Genomic DNA, 17,019 nt, shown 5'->3' on the forward strand with positions numbered 1-17,019 from the left:
CATACCGCCTCATCTTGTTAATCCATATATCCTCAAGTAACTAATTTTTACCACTGCCTATTGTAGATACTAAGCGGTCAGATAATATACCTTTATTTAGCTTTATCTTGCTTTTAAAGGCCGATACCAACATGCTAATTATGAAAGCAAATCATACATAAAACTCGTAGAAAAGTCTTTCATTGAATCTTGAAATAAATGTCTTAACTGGCAGAACTTCTGGTTGATGGTAAACAAATATTAGGCCTTTCTTAAACTTACTTCCCTTCAGACATACTTCCATCACTAAGTTGCTTTCGCTTGATGCTTGGTTATGATCCGGGTTACTTCTGCTCTGTGTCACCGGGAAACCTGATGATTACTCCAACAGACCTCAAACTTCCGCCACTGCTTTGTCAGCTTTTTGGGAGAGCAGTGCAGACCTAGCATTCATAATAATCATAATTGTAAGTAGTAATAATAATAAGAAAATGAAGAAAACAAAGAATTCAAACCATAAAAAAATCATGAAGAGAATTCCTAATGCGTATAAGAATGAGCATAGCGATGACAAACACCAAAATGAATGTAAAAATATATCACATGAACATATAGAAAAAATAATGTGATGTGTACATGTATCATCATCATCGACATACATACATTACCACAATTAATATACAGAATCTCTCACATAGATATGCAGAAAAATTAATCTAAATAAAAATAATGATAAATAAGAGTGAGAATGCATGTAGAAAAATGTATAGGCAGCATCTCCACTCTTTCATCCCTGTGCTGTCCAACTCCCTGATGCAAGAATTAGCCAGCTTCCTCACTCTTTCATCCCTGGGTAACTATTCATAAGGAAGTTGGAGAGATAGGGTGCAGGAGTATGTTAGGGAGAGGGGTGAAAGATCCTTGAGAAACTTTAAGCAGGCAAGGAGGGAGTGTCTGGATAGAGAAAGGTGGAAACTCTTCTGCCGTGGCCATCCCCTGGTGGGAGCTCCTAGGAGGAGGCATCGATGAAATGATGATGAGTTGGACAGCACAGGGATGAAAGATGAAGATACTGGTTAACTCTTGCATCAGGGATTTGGACAGTACCTACATGCTTTAACTTTTTTTTCAGGTCACAATAAAACAAGTGAATTTTTCTTGATCTCGTTAACAATAACATGAACAACAAGTATCACAGGAATTAACACTTCTTGGGTAAACGAATCAATGCTCAGTTGTAGACTCGGTAACAAGTAACAGTGGGAGCCAGAACTCTAACAATAACACTAATTCAACAATATGGCCACCCTCATAATGAAAATAAAATGGTAGGGAATTAAAAGGGAACATCCAAGAGAAGATGAACACATATGGTCACTCTCATAACAAGAGTAAGACGGTAGGGATTTAAAAGGGAGCGTCTGAGAGAAGATAAACTGGTCACTCTCATAATAAGAGTAAGACAGTAGGGAATTAAAAGGGAACATCCGAAAGAAGATGAACACATATGGTCACTCTCATAAGGGTAAGATGGTAGGGATATAAAAGGGAACGTCTGAGAGAAGATAAACAAGTGGCCACTCTCATAACAAAAGTAAAATGGTGGATAATTAAAAGGGAACATCTAAGAGGAGCTAAACACTCCCTGAGAACAGCAAGTTGTGAGGTCCATTGTGAGGAAGCACCAAACTCTTGGAAGATGTTTTGGTTTCACATTCAACGACAGATAACAACAGTATCAAGAAATATGGCTATCAGTATCATCCAATAATAAATAACTTCATTCCTATAAAAACAATAACAATAAGTAATTTGTATATAATATCTGAAAAACCTACGCCACTTTTTGAGCATTATTATTTTGTGAAGTTGTTAATGGCGAGGATGCACAACCCCTGGAGAATGTTAAGTTCTGTTCATGTTCAGGACTTTGGGAAGACTAAACAGGACTCATGAGGAGCACCGTTCATCTCACTCAGAGCAGTGTTCATCAGCCACAGTATTTACAAAGGACAAGTTTAACCCTTAGACGGCAGTAGTATTTGAAGAGTACCTCCCCCCAAAATGAATCTTCTATATATAGTCACTGTCAACGTTAGGACCGTAGCATAAATATTGTTATGCCACATAATAGATGTTTTAACTATTGTCTATATATAGATTCCACCGCAATCTGGAAGCGTTGTTATATTTCTGCCATATAAAACTGACTGATTGAATTTTGGACCATCTATATATAGTTCCACTGCCGTCTAAGACCATCTATATATAGTTCCACCGCCGTCTAAGGGTTAATTCTTACTTTATAGTGGCATAGGAACTCTTAAACTTCATTAAATACAATATATAACAGATCACAAATGGTTCACAGATGATCAGCTAACAAGTTACACATCACCGAAGTGGAATATCAATGTTCTTTTCCAGTGAGATCAGGATAAGGAGTTTCAAGGTAAGGAAGCAGATGCAATAATTTGTCTGAGCAAGATAACTTGAGAGTGAATCAATGACTTGAGCATATTACCTAAGCAACAACGATTTTCATGAGATAATGGCCCAGTTTTACAGTCCAATACAGCAAGTTTGTAAGCTCCCCAACCAAACAAAATATGATGAAAATTCCTTGTACAATGTTTGACGTTGATATAAAAAAGGAAGAAATTTTAGGGAACTACACAGGAAATCTCCGACGTGTCTGGTATTGAGTAGAAAAAATGGATCATTGTGGAGAATACAGTTTGGCTTGGGCGTTTACAATGACTCAGTGTTGGACTGTCGAACTGGCCCAATGTGCAATTTGAATAAACTTGTGCAATTTAAATACAAGTACATTTGGCTCTATATGGTTAATTCTGCAGTAAAAATTTCACATCTGAATGACAAAGGAGAAACCTGACAACTATCACAAGGACTGGAAGTGTTACGATACTGAGATCACTAATGACCTAAACCCTAGCTACTAATGGCATAGTATTAGTGTTTCTACTTCGTCTGTTAACATGACTTCCCTTCAACAACCATAACCCAAATATATCTATAATCATACGGGGTCAACTTTCATGAGATAAATAGAGGTCATATAGAAATTTACTGTACATACAATGAATAAGATAGTAGGCAAAGGAGAGTCATACCAACAGAACAAGAGGTTAACTACTGTAAGCATCACAATCCTTCCGGAAAACCTATCAGCTCTATAAAGGAATGGTGTCTGGTCTAGATTCAGGAAAGATCTGGTTAACAATACTATGACAGCTTAACTATACCTTGCAAGTCTCAGGTTACAATCAGGTTGTTTACCCATCTATCTATAGCTTTGACGCTGTGTTCCTATCAGACTATGCACCCTTCCAATTGGTACTCATGCCAAGAAAAATATACTCTAAAAAATATAGAGTTGGAGTTTAGATAAAATATGGAAAAAATAATGACTGACAAGCATTTCCCATCTTGACAATACTTCATTTTTATACTTCATCTTGAGTTATATTTTGTTATGAATACTAAATGGAAGTGTGTAAGAACTGGCGACCATACCCTACCATGACTACCTAATTGCAGCTTAATGTTATGGTACAGTAAGCCCTTATTATATTGAAGACAATGAGGAGAACCCGTTGTCAATATTAGAATATCTACAGTAGTTTATCCAATGGTTTCTCATCTTGTCCTTATTATTTATAAAACTGGGTAAACATTTAAAATTTGGAATAAATATATCACATTACATAATAAACAGCTAATGAAGGAAACATTTGCAGTAATACCCATGGGGACTGTTTACTTGAATCTTATCTGTCAACTACTAGAAAAGAAGTGAATCTGGAGTACAAATGAAATTGATGAATATGAACACAGTATTTTGAATCCAATATATTGATGTCTCATATAAGAATGGTTTACTGTATCATTTAATAGAATGCACTAATAATGTAGCATCATTTCATGTAGTGTAGAATTATGTAGTATGTAGTGTAGAACTGTATCACTTGTCAAGGGTGCAATTTGTAAGTCATTGTGGCTGAGCAGGATTTTTTAATGAGCACAGAGCAACGAGCCAAGCTAAGAATAACTCATATGGTAAAAAATAGTTTGGTAAATATCAGGATATAACATTCAAGCATGAAAAAGAGTATCAGCAGTATCAAAAAATATAACCTCCAAAATAAATTTCCCTTTCTCTTTGTGCTGGCTTGAGTAAGGCACCTCTGAGTGTACTCTTGGGTTGCAGTGTTGAGGAAGTGAATGTGGCAGAGAAGGAGAATGATGTACAAAAAACTCTTCCCAGTGCAGTGCCAGTTTTGGTCTTCTAGGGATCATTAGCAGGATTACTGCCCAAGCTTGCAAACATTGTTAAAGTGTTTATTAACACTAATGTGGTATTGTTGTATTTTTTACAGCCATTTTGGGGGGCAGAGTTGGTATTATGTGGTGGCTTCATTTAACAAATATTCATTATTATAAAATAATAAATATTTCAGGGCCCCTGCTTGTATTGTATTGGCTGTAACCGAGAACCAGCCGGACTAGGTGTCTGCTGTGGCTAATCCCTGCTGTGGCAGAAGCTTCAAGATCAAGATCACAACCAATGTTGTAAAAAGAGGCAGCAGCAGCAGGAGCCTTCCTGGTACCAGCAAGATACCATTGATAATGGCTAATTCAGGGCAGGTGTGTGTGAATGTGTGTGTGTGTGTGTGTGTAGGATGAATTTACTGCGAGCACTACATAGTAAGCAGTTAAGTTCATGTGAAACCCTTCCCTACTCCTTGTTGGGTTGCTCAGACAGGTCCAGGTATTTCCTCACAGTGCCGTCCATGGCCCAGTGGACACCTGTGTCGATGGGGTGGACGATGAAGGGAATGCAGCCCAGGCCTATAGCTGTGGTGACCCACTTGCGGGTGGCGAGGGGTACGCGGGGCAGTGACTTGGCGAGCACCAGGAGGGAGGCAGCACATACCCTGTTGATGGTGAAGCCTGGTACGATTACAGATGCCAGGGCCTGCCACAACAGTGTGTCCACGGCAGCATGAGTCACAGTGCGTTGGGTGGCGCCAGGTTGCTGTAGGGAAACCAAGATGTTTTTTCTCCTTTCTTTAAGGTAAAGGAGACAGACCCAAGGTGCAAAAAATGTCCACAACACAGTGCTCTCCAAAAGAGAACAGATGCCAAATAAAAGGAACTTCAATTTAAGGTGTCTTGATACTCTCCTCTTGAAAGAATTTAAGTCATAGAATGGCCTTGAAGCTTACTGGGTTATTTCCTTGTAATTTTCTTTGCTTTCCATGTATCCTCTTGGGGCAGGGTGTTGGGTCCTCCATGCATTACAAAAAAGGTGCACTAGTGTCTTGGCATAAATTACAGTGATGATAAAATAACTAAATGTTACCCTCAATCTTACTCTGCCCACTGTGATAGGTCTTATCGGGTAATTTTTTGCTTTCCCTCCATGTGCCTTCCTGCTGTGAGGTGTTGAATACGTATTACAAACATTAAGAGTGAAGGCACCAGTGTCACAGCAGCACGAGTTCTGGTGATGATACAATAACAAGATACCCTAAATTCTTATTCTACTAGTTTTGAAAAGGTCCACATGAGCTTGAATACATCAGGTTTGCTTTCCTAATGGCAATTCTCGATTCTGCTTGATCTTTAGCAGTTCCTCCGATCAGACCCAGCATTTGTAGGTCATTCTGCACATCATATTGGTCTAACTACTTTTCCTATCTCCAATAATTGAACCTACATGAAAGAAACCTTGTAATAATGTTGATCAGTGACATGATATTCAATTCACAGCAAATCAGAGACAAATAAAAAAAGAAAGTTTTACCCTGTATTGAGACACATGCACACACAGTCTCTTTCTGTCTCTCCCTTGCCCTTACTTCCCTTTGCCACACCCCCCAACTCACCTTGCTCATCTTGGAGGCCTTGTCGTAGGTGTCGGCCACAACGTAAGCAGAGGAGACTCCATAGGTGGCCCTCACGAACCAAATGGGGGTCAGGGCTCTGAAGGACTCACCCACCTCGTTGGCATAGCCTGGGAGGGGAGAGAACAGTGGCTGAGTGAATTGTGATGTAGAAGTAATAGTAGTAGTAGTAGTAGCAGTAGTAGTAATGGTAGTAGTAATGGTAGTAGTAATGGTGGTGGTAGTAGTAGTAGTAGTAGTAGTAGTAGTAGTAGTAGTAGTAGTAGTAGTAATAGAAGTAGTAGTAGCAGTAATAACAAAAGTATTATTATTATTATTATCATTGTTATTATTAGTAGTAGTACTAGTAGTAGTAGTAGTAGTAGGCTTGTAGTGGTAGTAATGGTGGTGGTGGTGGTGGTAGTAGTAGTAGGAGTAGTAGCACCATATATACTTGTGTAAGTCAAACCTCTATGGTAAGTTAGACTTCTAGTTGACCTATAAGCCTCACTTAAAAAAAAAAAAAATAACTGACTCACATGAGCATATGATGTAATCAGTAACTAAAAATTGTGTAAACAGTTGAGATATTCCGTTACAAATCTTTACATTTTTTTGTGATGTGTGGCATGGTGACCATGTGACTGCATCATCAGCATCTTACGGGATTGTATGAAGATTTTTGGTGGGAAAAGTTCAAAATCATATAAGCAATTGATCTTATCATGGTTGTTGCCCATACATTACTAAAATCTAGCCACCACACACTCAACTACCTAATGGAGGTGTCAGATCCTTAACAGCGACAGATTAGATAATGAAATCCTCGATATAAAAAGAGTGTATGAGATAATAGTCATAATAATAAATGATTTTTAAGTAAAAGCACTAAGATTTGCAGGTCTGAATGAGATATAGCACTAATTAACCCAGTAGCTGCGAGGATCATGTTTCTTAAAGGCCCCTCTAAGCGAATTTATGAGAAAAAAATCATCACTTCCACAAACCATTACATGTGTCAATGCATTTGTGATTAGTTTATGTATCCTCTATTTTGGGGGGTTCATGTCAAGGCAAGAATTTGACAGACGGAGCAATAGGAGCTTAAGATAAAATCATACATAAATACATACAGTATACTAACTTATATACCAATTTTATACTTTCCCTTGATGCCCTTTCATGGCGTTCAGCAATATAATAGTAATAAAAGGTAAGCTCACCGGTACACACATATATCATACACTTACCAAGCAGGCGGACTGGAGTGTCTCTGTATATGTCAACTTCCTTTTTTTCCTCTGCCATCTTGCCTGAAAAAAAAAGGAAACACATCAATCTCCAACACACAAGAAAAAAAAAGTATGTGTAATTTAAACATAATTCTACCAGCCAAGAATACTGAGTTGCTTGTTATGTGTTATTTTAGGCATTACATTATATAATTTTGGGTTAGGGGACTAGGTTGTTATTTCATTAGTTATTCTATTGCCTAAGAATGTTGAATAATCAGTTTGTTGTTATTTTCTGTGTTACATAACACAATCTTGGGTTAGTGGGTCTAGGTTATCACATTAGTTTTTAAGGGTCCAAATCCCGGTCCGGGCAGTTGGCGTGCAGCTCACCCAGCTGTTCATCCTCCCTCTTGGGCTGGTCGATAAATGGGTACCTGGGGAAACCTGGGGAAGGGTGTTGGCCCTGAGGGAGTAAGCCGTTACAAAGGCTGTAGTTGAACCCGAAAGGGACAACTACCTCCCGAACCAAGACCAAGACCAAGACCCGGATGTCACACTGGCCCTGTGTCCTGAGGTAATGGGCTCCCTCCCACCACAGGCTCAAGGGCCAATGTTACGGAGATGAGCACCGAGGCCATGCGCTGCTACGGCGTATGCCCCCAACTTTACTTTTACCTTTAGGCATTAAGTACATAATACAATCTTGGGTAAGTGGGACCCAGTTATCATATATCAGTTATCACATTATTTATCCTATTAATTATACTTGGCAGGGGATAAGCATTTTTTTATTTTTTTTTTTATTTCGTTGGGGATATACCCCAATGGAGGAAGGCGGTGCATGCCGCGTAACTTGAAAAGAGGCATAACTCGAAAAGACATTTGCGACGGAAATGAGGTACAAAATCGTGTAATTCACTACATCTATCACCAGAAAAACATGAACCACTTAAGAAAATCGTTGGTTGGGTGAAACCGTAAATTGTCCGTTAACTTTTTACTGACCCTTGAATCTGGCTTTTGTCTATGAAATAAATAAATAAATAAACATGCTTACAAGTAATGGACACGAATTATACAGTGTGCTGCAGAGTATTTCATTATTGTCACCCAAAACTCAAGTCCCCCCGCGTGTTGTGGCGCCTCACCTGTTATTCACCTGTCCTGCCTCACAATGGAACACAATACCCGGCTCTTTCCACTATAAATAGGGCACTGTATGGGCCGGCAGCCAGCTTTCGTTCATCTTGCTGCAGCCGACGGATTTTGGGCTTGAACTTAGTGTTGTTGTGATGGTGGATATTCGGCCTTTGCATCGGATCCCTATTTTCAATTTTTTTTTTACCCCATTTTTTCCTTCCTTCCTACTCCTCACTCTTTTTCTTTCTTCCTAAATTCAACCATTCCTATTTTTTTCTTTCTTTCCTTCCCGTCGTATTTTTGTATCGGATCCATATTTTTCATTTTTCTTCCCCCATTTTTTCCTTCTTTCCTATTCCTCGCTCTTTTTTTCTTCCTAAATTCAACCATTCCTATTATTTTTCTTTCTTTCCTTCCCACCATGTTTTTGTATCGGATCCCTATTTTCATTTTTTCCCACTTTTTTCCTTCCTTTCTACCCCTCGCTCCTTTTCTTTCTTCCTAAATTCAACCACTCCTATTATTTTTCTTTCTTTCCTTTCCGTCATATTTTCCCTCCTTGTTTCCTTTCCTCGCTCTTGTTTCTCACATTTTACTAACTTCCATTTCCTTCGATCCCTTCCCTTCCCTTCCCTATAATTCCTTTCCTTCCTTCCTTTCCTTCCTTAATTCCTTTCCTTCCTTCCTTCCTTTCTTTCCCTTCCCTTCCTTCCTTTCCTTCCCTTCCCTTCCCTTCCCTTCCTTTCCCTTTTCTTCCCTTAATTCCTTTCCCTTCCTCCCTTCCTTCCGTCCTTCCTTCCTTTTCTTCCTTAATTCCTTCCCTTCCCTCCTTCCCTTTCCTTCCTTCCTTCCTTCCTTTCCTTCCTTCCTTCCCTTAATTCCTTTCCCTTCCTTTCCCTTCCATTCCCTTCACTTTCCTACCCTATTTTTATTGTATCGGATAGTAGTCGGTATTTCCACTCTTTCCCTATTTTTCATTTTTCTTCCCCCATTTTTTCCTTAATTCTTTCCTACTCCTCGTTCTGTTTCTTTCTTCCTAAATCCAACCATTCCAATTATTATTCTTTCTTTCCTTTCCGTCATACTTTTCCTCCTTGTTTCCTTTTCTCGCTTAAGTTTCTCTGTACCATGAACCTGAAAAAAAAGACATGAGTGTATTTTTTAGGTTCATGGTACAGAAGAAGGGTTAAACCACCACCAGGGTCATTAAACTACCCATGAAAATGCCCCAAACGCCTGAGAAAGCCTACAGGGCCATAGTACAGTCTTTATAGTGAGAAAAGATAAGTAAATTGTGTAGCCTATTATGTAAGCAGAAGAGAGGATAAGAAGAGGACATACGGAGCGATACAAAGCTAGCGTTATCGGTCAAATGAAAAAGTATCACACAATTAACTTTCCTTAGATATCGTAAACGTATTAAAAAAAAAAAGGATCATAGCAGAGGAAAGGATAAGAGGAACTACGAAGCGATACAAATTAAGCGAGATCGGTCAAAAGAAGAAATATCACACAATTAACTTTCCTTAGATATCGTAAACCTATGAAAGAAAAAGAAGAAAAGAGAGAAAAAAAGATCATAGCAGAGGAGAGGATAGCGTCACAACATTCTTATAGACATCGTAGACCTATAAAAGAAAAGAAGAAAAAAGAAAAAACATAATTGCAGAGGAGAGGATAAGAAGAAGAACCATACGAAGCGATATAAAGCGATATAGGTCCAAGGAAGCATTAGCGTCACACAACATTCCTATAGACATCGTAGACCTATAAAAGAAAAGAAGAAAAAAGAAAAAACATAATTGCAGAGGAGAGGATAAGAGGAGGAAGTCCCATACGAAGCGATACAAAGCGATAAAGGTCAAAGAAAGCATTAGCGTCACACAACATTCCTATAGACATCGGAGACCTATAAAAGAAAAGGAAGAAAAGAGAAAAGAAATCACAGCAGAAAGGGGGACAAGAGGAGGAGGAACCATACGAAGCAATACAAAGCGATATAGGTGAAAGGAAGAAGTAGCGTCACACAACATTCCTATAGACATCGTAGACCTATAAAAGAAAAAGAAGAAAAAAGAAAAAACATAATTGCAGAGGAGAGGATAAGAAGAAGTACCATACGAAACGATACAAAGCGATATAGGTCCAAGGAAGCATTAGCGTCACACAACATTCCTATAGACATCGTAGACCTATTAAAGAAAAGGAAGAAAAGAAAAAAAATATCATAGTACAACTTACTTGAAGCACACTCCGGCTCTTTTTGTCCGAACTCACCCCTTCCTCACCTCCATCATCTTATCCATCACTAACTTTTCCCCTGATGCTGTACGTTATCTTGATCTTCAGCTTGACTTATCTGTTTCCGTTCCTCATTGTCGGTTACGCTTTCCTCTCTTCTCCCATGCTTTAATTTTTTTCGCTTATATTCTCAAAAATCCAGTAATTATTGCCTCATGTTTTGTGTTTCATTTCAAGCACAACACAAGTTTTCCCTGACAGGCTTGCCGTAACTTCCGACCCTTTCCTTGCTAACACACATGGCTTAATTATTTCCACCAAGATCTTGATTTCCACAATGGTTATTTCCCGCCACAGGCTCAATGACATTGTGAAGGAGACGAACACTGAGGCCACGCGCAGCTAAGTGTATGTCCCCCAACTTAACTTTTACCTTACTTGTTTGTACGATAAAACCTTTAGAATATGTTGTAAAAAGGATCCATGTCTTCTTTTGTCTCTTTGTACACTGAGCACCTTGCTTATTTTTCTATAGATTTAATATATCATTTATGGGCTACGGCGTTCTATTAACTTTAGGGAAAAATCAAATTCCAATACACAAACTCCTTGGAAGCTGTGGTAGATAACCCCGTAAACTGAAAAAAGGCAGCCTTTCCCGTAGAGTTTAGTCCCTAGAGGAGGTATGACAGTAAAATAACTAATACAATAACTGTAATATAGTCTAATAACTGTAATATAATAACAATAACTGTATAATAGATGTAATATAATAACTGTAATACTATAATAGCTGTAAAATGACTATAATACGAAACTGTATAATAATTGTAATGTAGCCTAATAACTGTATAATAACTAATATAATGACTGTACTATAATAACCGTATGATAAACTGTATAACAACTATAGTTCCGAATAGGTCGACTAACTAAACAACGTCATCCACCCCACTGTACTTCAACAACAACAACAACAAAAATCCACACTATCTGATGACTATACACACCCTGGTAATAAAAATAGTACAATAACAATAGCGCATTTTCGTGTTTATTTGTGCGGAACTTAAGTGGCGGAGGGATGTGACGGGCGGCCGCGAGGAGGGAAGATGAAACGGCCTCGAGGGGGGAATGAACTGAAGGCGTTTGAAGAGTAAGTAAATAAGCAAGCAAGCAAGTACATAAGTAAGTAGGTAAGTAGAGTAAGTAATAAGTAAGTAAATGAATAAGTAAGTGGGTGAGTAAGTAAGGAAGGAAGGAAGGAAAGACGGAAAGAAGTTAGTTAATTATAAGTTAGTTCGTTAGTAAGTTAGTTTGTTATTTGGATATATTATGTTGTTAATTGAAAAAAAACTTGTAATAACACACACACATAAATAAAATAGGATAAACATATAGGCAAATAATAAAATGTAAAAGTCGAGCTGTACTATAAATTTAATGAACTAACATCAACATATACAGAAAAATACTTCGTTCATCAATCAGTACTTTGACAGCAGTTCATTTCCATACTTCAGCCCAGTCTCCCACGTATATATATTTTTATTCCAGTACTAATTAGAATATTGCGTACGAAATGGGAGATTAGTGCGTACCAACTGGCGAACAAACCTTAGCTGAGAGAGGGCAAAGTGAAATGACGGGATGAGGGAGAAGGAAAAAGGAGAAAGGGAGGGAGAAAAAGGGAGGGAGGGAGGGAGGGGCCCGTCTTCCTGCCCTGAGAACAACCCCTCTCTCTCTCTCTCTCTCTCTCTCTCTCTCTCCCTGCCCGCTCTTTTCTTCCAAGGAGTACGACGAATTTAACTATTTATCAACACTAGAGCTTCATTTCCTCTGTCTCTCTATTCATCTCTTATTTTAGTGTTGTTTTGAAGCCTTTCCTGGTCATTGTTTCATTTATGGTGAGTGAAAATAAGAAAGGCGGGAGATTTTTTTTTTTTTTTTAAGAGTCGCCGCGAAGAAAACGGAGAGTGGTGTGGTCCGGTTCTGACGCCGCGAGCATCTTGAGTGAGGGGAGTTGTAATAAAATATCCTCCCCCTCACCCACTCACGACCCGCCCTCACCGCTCACACTTCCCCCTCAACCTCTCCTCCCCCACCCCCCGTAAGTGTACCTCGCTTGTGCCTTCTAATTTTCCTCCTTTTTTATTGCCTATTTCGTGTCTTCGTTTTCTTCACGTCTTGTTTTCATGCGTTGCAGCCCTCGTGTCCCCTCATGCAGCCTCCCTGCTGTCTCCCCTCACCTCCTCTGGCTGTCTCTTCTTTCCTTCCTCCGCCTCTCTCCCTTCTCGGACTCGTCACCTCACGCCTCAACTTGGTCATATAATATCTACATCTTCTGTCCTTGTGGCCGTGATGACCCCACGGCCTGTGTGTGTGTGAGTGTGTGTGTGTGTGTGTGTGTGGGCGAGATGGCCGCCGCTTGGTATGTCGGTGAGGGTGAGGGTGCCGGGGAGGGAGGAGGGGCCAGGGAGGGGGTGCCAGTGCCAGATGCCCGGGGGCATTCTAAACGGAGCCGCCACAGTGGCTCCGCGTCTTGCCGCTCTCTCCTCCTGCCCCGCCGCCGCTCTCGCCCGCTCGCCCTGCTGCCTCAGGTCCTCAGCCCCGCCCTGCTGCAGGAGTCCCGCCATGTGAGCCTTAGGGGAGGACAGGGAGCAGTGCCGTGCCCTGGGAGGGCAGAGCCTCCCTTGAGTGTGTCGTGAGGTGACTGGCGGTGCCTAGTGTGTGTGTAGTGTGGCGCCTCGTGATCCGTGAGGAGTGAGTGCGAGGCCGCCTGGCCCTTGGACAGCCCGTGTTGGGGCCGCGAGCGTGGGTGTGCGGGTACCTTCGTGAGGAGCCGCGTGGCTCTGCGGGGCTACGTGGCTCTGTCCCAGACGGGTGTGTGGAGCCCCGGCGAGGCTCCGGGCGGGGGGCACCCTGGCAGCACGGCCGCTGCGGCGAGGAGCCCCCCCAGCGGGGGCGGCGCTGCGACGGGATGGTGCCGGCGCCCCCTGAGAGCTGGACCGCGGCCCTAGGCGGCAGCGGTGGCACTTCCATCATGGGCGGCGGCTTGGAGGGCGGCTTGGGCGGGTTGGGAGGCGGTGGGGGCCTGGGTGCCGGCGCCGCCCCTGCCCAACTTCTAAACTGGGTGTATCTCACACTCGCCGACCACCACAGCCAGCAGCAGCAGCAGCAGCAGCAGCAACAACAGCAGCAACAACAACAACAGCAGCAACAGCAACATCAGCAGGCTGCCGCAGCTGCTGTGGCTACAGCCGCGGCAGTAGCAGGCCACCCCGGTCATCAGCACCTCCCGCTGCACTCCTCCCAGGTGAGTTATGACTGCAGGTGTTCCGTTGTCCTCGACGAAGCAGTCCCTGAGCTCACGGGCACGCGGCGGCAGTTTTAGCGTTGGGTGTCTCGTCCTATTCCCTTCGCCAGAATATTTTGATCTTTGAATTGTAGAGTGCAGTTTATGGGAAAAAACAAGATATGCAGCTCATGCGGCAGGGTTACCAGTCATGAGCGTGCCTCGGCGGCGTGGCTGCAGGAGGCCACGAGGAGGCTGGCGTGGGAGGGCCGCGCGGGATGAGCGGCCCAGACACTGCCTGACCCAGAACGGCGAGGCGACAGCTGGCGCAGATGACTGAACCAGCTGCCCTGCCCCCTTCTCTCTCTCTCTCTCTCTCTCTCTCTCTCTCTCTCTCTCTCTCTCTCTCTCACACACACACACACACACACGATAACATAGAGTTAACTTACCATCACCCTAAAACCCCTAACAGCAAACACATGGTAAGGTCAACATTTCCACGCGTTAAGTGATAGACGAAATTCCATACACCACACTCAGTGCCACCCTGGCCCGCTCAGAGAATTAAGTGTCAAAAGGGGTCGGCTAGTGTCAAAGCTACCTCGCCTGCTGGTTTTGCTTGAATACCCAACAAAGACAGCTTCGTGTAGATAGAAAGTCAAGCACACTAACACCATATATGTAAGTAAGCCATGTGTATCGCTGGGATGTATCAGATGTCATGTCAGATTATATTTTGGAGTCGTGCTTAAGCAAGAAGTCATCAGGAAACAAACATCGTCTTCAAACTTCTATTGGTGTTTGATTATTTGCTGCCCAATGTTGCAAGTGTATCAAGTGACGATGAGAACTCTCTGTACAAGACTTTTGCATATTCTTACATATCTTAGAGGCTTAGACAATATAACTAATTCACTGCTGTGGTATTTTGTGATTTTATGAACACTTTGAGTCGAAGTAAGCCAAAATCCGCCTGATATATTATAATCAAGTCTATTAGAAGAAATTCAACGTTATAAAAATACAGTTAATAACCTCCGTTGTTTTATTGTTTAGAAATAAGGCTGTGTGAGAGGAGAAAAAAACGGGGTAATTGTATATAACATGAAAGCCGCATTTGGCGAAGAATTAATCTATTCGACGGTACACATTTGACGAAGAAAAAAGGCATATGAAGGAACTTATACGTGTTAAGATAATGTAACCAGAAAAAAAATATATTAATGTGAGTGCGGTAATGCTAATATCATCAACCTACGTGTGCTATTGTATAAAATAAATCGAATTCTATGGACATCAGAACACCTCCTGCCCCCCCCTCCCCCCCCCCCGCAGCCATTATCATCCCAGCAATCATCAGCGTGTAAACATCTGTCAGCCCTCATAACAGGATCACAATTACCCCATGCAACATCTCTCTCTCTCTCTCTCTCTCTCTCTCTCTCTCTCTCTCTCATCATTTAAGCCTATCTATCCATCTATATCAAACTATCTATATCTAACCATCTAATTATTCATCTCTCTATCTCTCTATCACAATCTAGTTCTCCTTTTCTCTTTGTTATTTGTATTTTCTATCCATCTATATCTTATTATCTGTCTATCTATCTATTCTTCTATCTATCACAAGCTCTCCTTTTCTTTACGTTATTTCTTTTTTTGTGTGTGTGTCCTTTCGCTTTATAATGGAGGTGCATGTGGTGTGTCAGGATGGGATGTGAAGTGAGGGTGTGAAGGAAAGCTTTGTTATGAGTAGCTATGATGTCAGGGGAAGTGGAGTGTGGACTACTACTACTACTACTACTACTACTACTACTACTACTACTACTACTACTACTACTTTTATTTTTTTTACAACAAAGGAGACAGCTCAAAGGCACAAAAAAGGAAACAATAATAAAAAAAAGCCCTCTACTCGCTGCTCCTAAACTACTAAACTACTACTACTGAGATGGTTTGGACGCGTAATAAGAATGAACGTAGATGAGAGTGCATGTGAATTAAGTGACTGTAATAATGATGCTACTACTACCACTACTACTACTACTACTACTACTACTACTACAACTACTACTACATTGTTTATCACTGCTTTACTCTGTGCTGCTTTTAAGAGATGGTGGTGGGCACGACTTGGACCTTGAACACACACACACACACACACACACTCACTCAGCGAACACGTGCCAGAGTGGATGTGGAGATGGTTGTGTGGGCCCCAGCCAGCCACCCAACCATCTCTTCTTCCTTCTCTCGTGCTGAAGACTTGCTGGTACTCTGTGTGTGTGTGTGTGTGTGTGTGTGTGTGTAGGATGGTTTATTAGAACATCGTCACCCTCATAAAATAATTGCCAAACTCATTTTTCAGCGATTTCCAGGTTTTTGTCAACATCAATTTTTCGACGCCCATTTTTGTACAGTTGCCTTCGTCATTCAGGGTTTGAGTGTTCTAGAATTGACCTTTTCATTTCTGCCTAAACCTTAACCCCAATGAGACGATGACAGTTCTTTTCTGATATCCTGTAAAGTAGAAAATCATGACTTAGGCGGTTTATTTACGAAGGTGACGATATAATCACTGTGTATAGTATATGAAGGGAAGTTAGGGAATGGGAACAAAGGGTTAAGAGCTATACAGAACATGAAGTGAGTGGTGTTAGTAGGAGTAAAGATGGAGTGATGAAATGGAGAGGATAAAAAAAGAGGAGTTAGCTGGTAAGGTTCGTATTTGAAGACGCATTCGGCGCTCACAACAACTGCTTCGAAAGGGCACAACGGAGATTATAGACGGGGTTCTCATGATTTTTTTTCACATTCACGATGCAGAAGCCATGTCGAAGTATCACTAGACGCATAGAACTAGCCATGGAAGTACCCACAAGAACCTCTACGAAAGCCTTATCAAATGTGCTTGTGTGTGTGTGTGTAAGACCTCCCGAAATGTTTGAGAATAAGACTTACCAATTAGTTTTTTTTGTGTGTGTGTTATTGTTGCCCTTGAGCTGCTGCCATTGCTGTAAATAGAAGGAAATAAAGAGAGAGATGCGGAAAAATTATAGTTGAATAGAACGTGATAGAAAAATCGGCCTAAATCACACAGATAGATAAAATAAATGAACAAGAAAAATATATATGTGGATAAACAAATATATTAATAGATGATTTTAAAGGCTATAATATTAACTGTGGCCTTCATAGGTGTTTAGGCAGTGTAGTG

At 41.1% G+C, this 17,019-nt stretch overlaps 2 protein-coding genes across 7 annotated transcripts in view; one reads left to right on the forward strand and one right to left on the reverse strand.

The window, feature by feature from the left end:
- Positions 1-1,129: 1,129 nt before the first annotated feature.
- Positions 1,130-8,431, reverse strand: LOC127008225 (mitochondrial fission process protein 1-like). Its single transcript, XM_050879956.1, has 4 exons — positions 8,272-8,431; positions 7,139-7,201; positions 5,892-6,019; positions 1,130-5,038 (listed from the first exon to the last, which is right to left on the reverse strand). The coding sequence occupies exons 2-4, from the start codon at positions 7,194-7,196 to the stop codon at positions 4,739-4,741; spliced, it is 486 nt and encodes a 161-aa protein (XP_050735913.1). The 5' UTR covers positions 7,197-7,201; positions 8,272-8,431; the 3' UTR covers positions 1,130-4,738.
- A 4,167-nt stretch (positions 8,432-12,598) lies between these two features.
- Positions 12,599-17,019, forward strand: part of LOC127008226 (zinc finger CCHC domain-containing protein 24-like) — a 22,250-nt gene continuing 17,829 nt past the window's right edge. For all 6 annotated transcript variants that reach the window (XR_007760913.1, XR_007760915.1, XR_007760914.1 and 3 more), the window contains exon 1: positions 12,599-13,820. Coding sequence is in view for 1 of the 6 variants with exons in the window: in XM_050879957.1 (XP_050735914.1) it covers positions 13,485-13,820 (336 nt within the window). In the remaining 5 variants the exon portion in view is untranslated. The remainder of the gene's footprint in view (positions 13,821-17,019) is intronic.

This window comes from Eriocheir sinensis, chromosome 37 (genome assembly GCF_024679095.1).
Source record: "Eriocheir sinensis breed Jianghai 21 chromosome 37, ASM2467909v1, whole genome shotgun sequence".
Lineage (NCBI taxonomy): Eukaryota > Metazoa > Arthropoda > Malacostraca > Decapoda > Varunidae > Eriocheir > Eriocheir sinensis.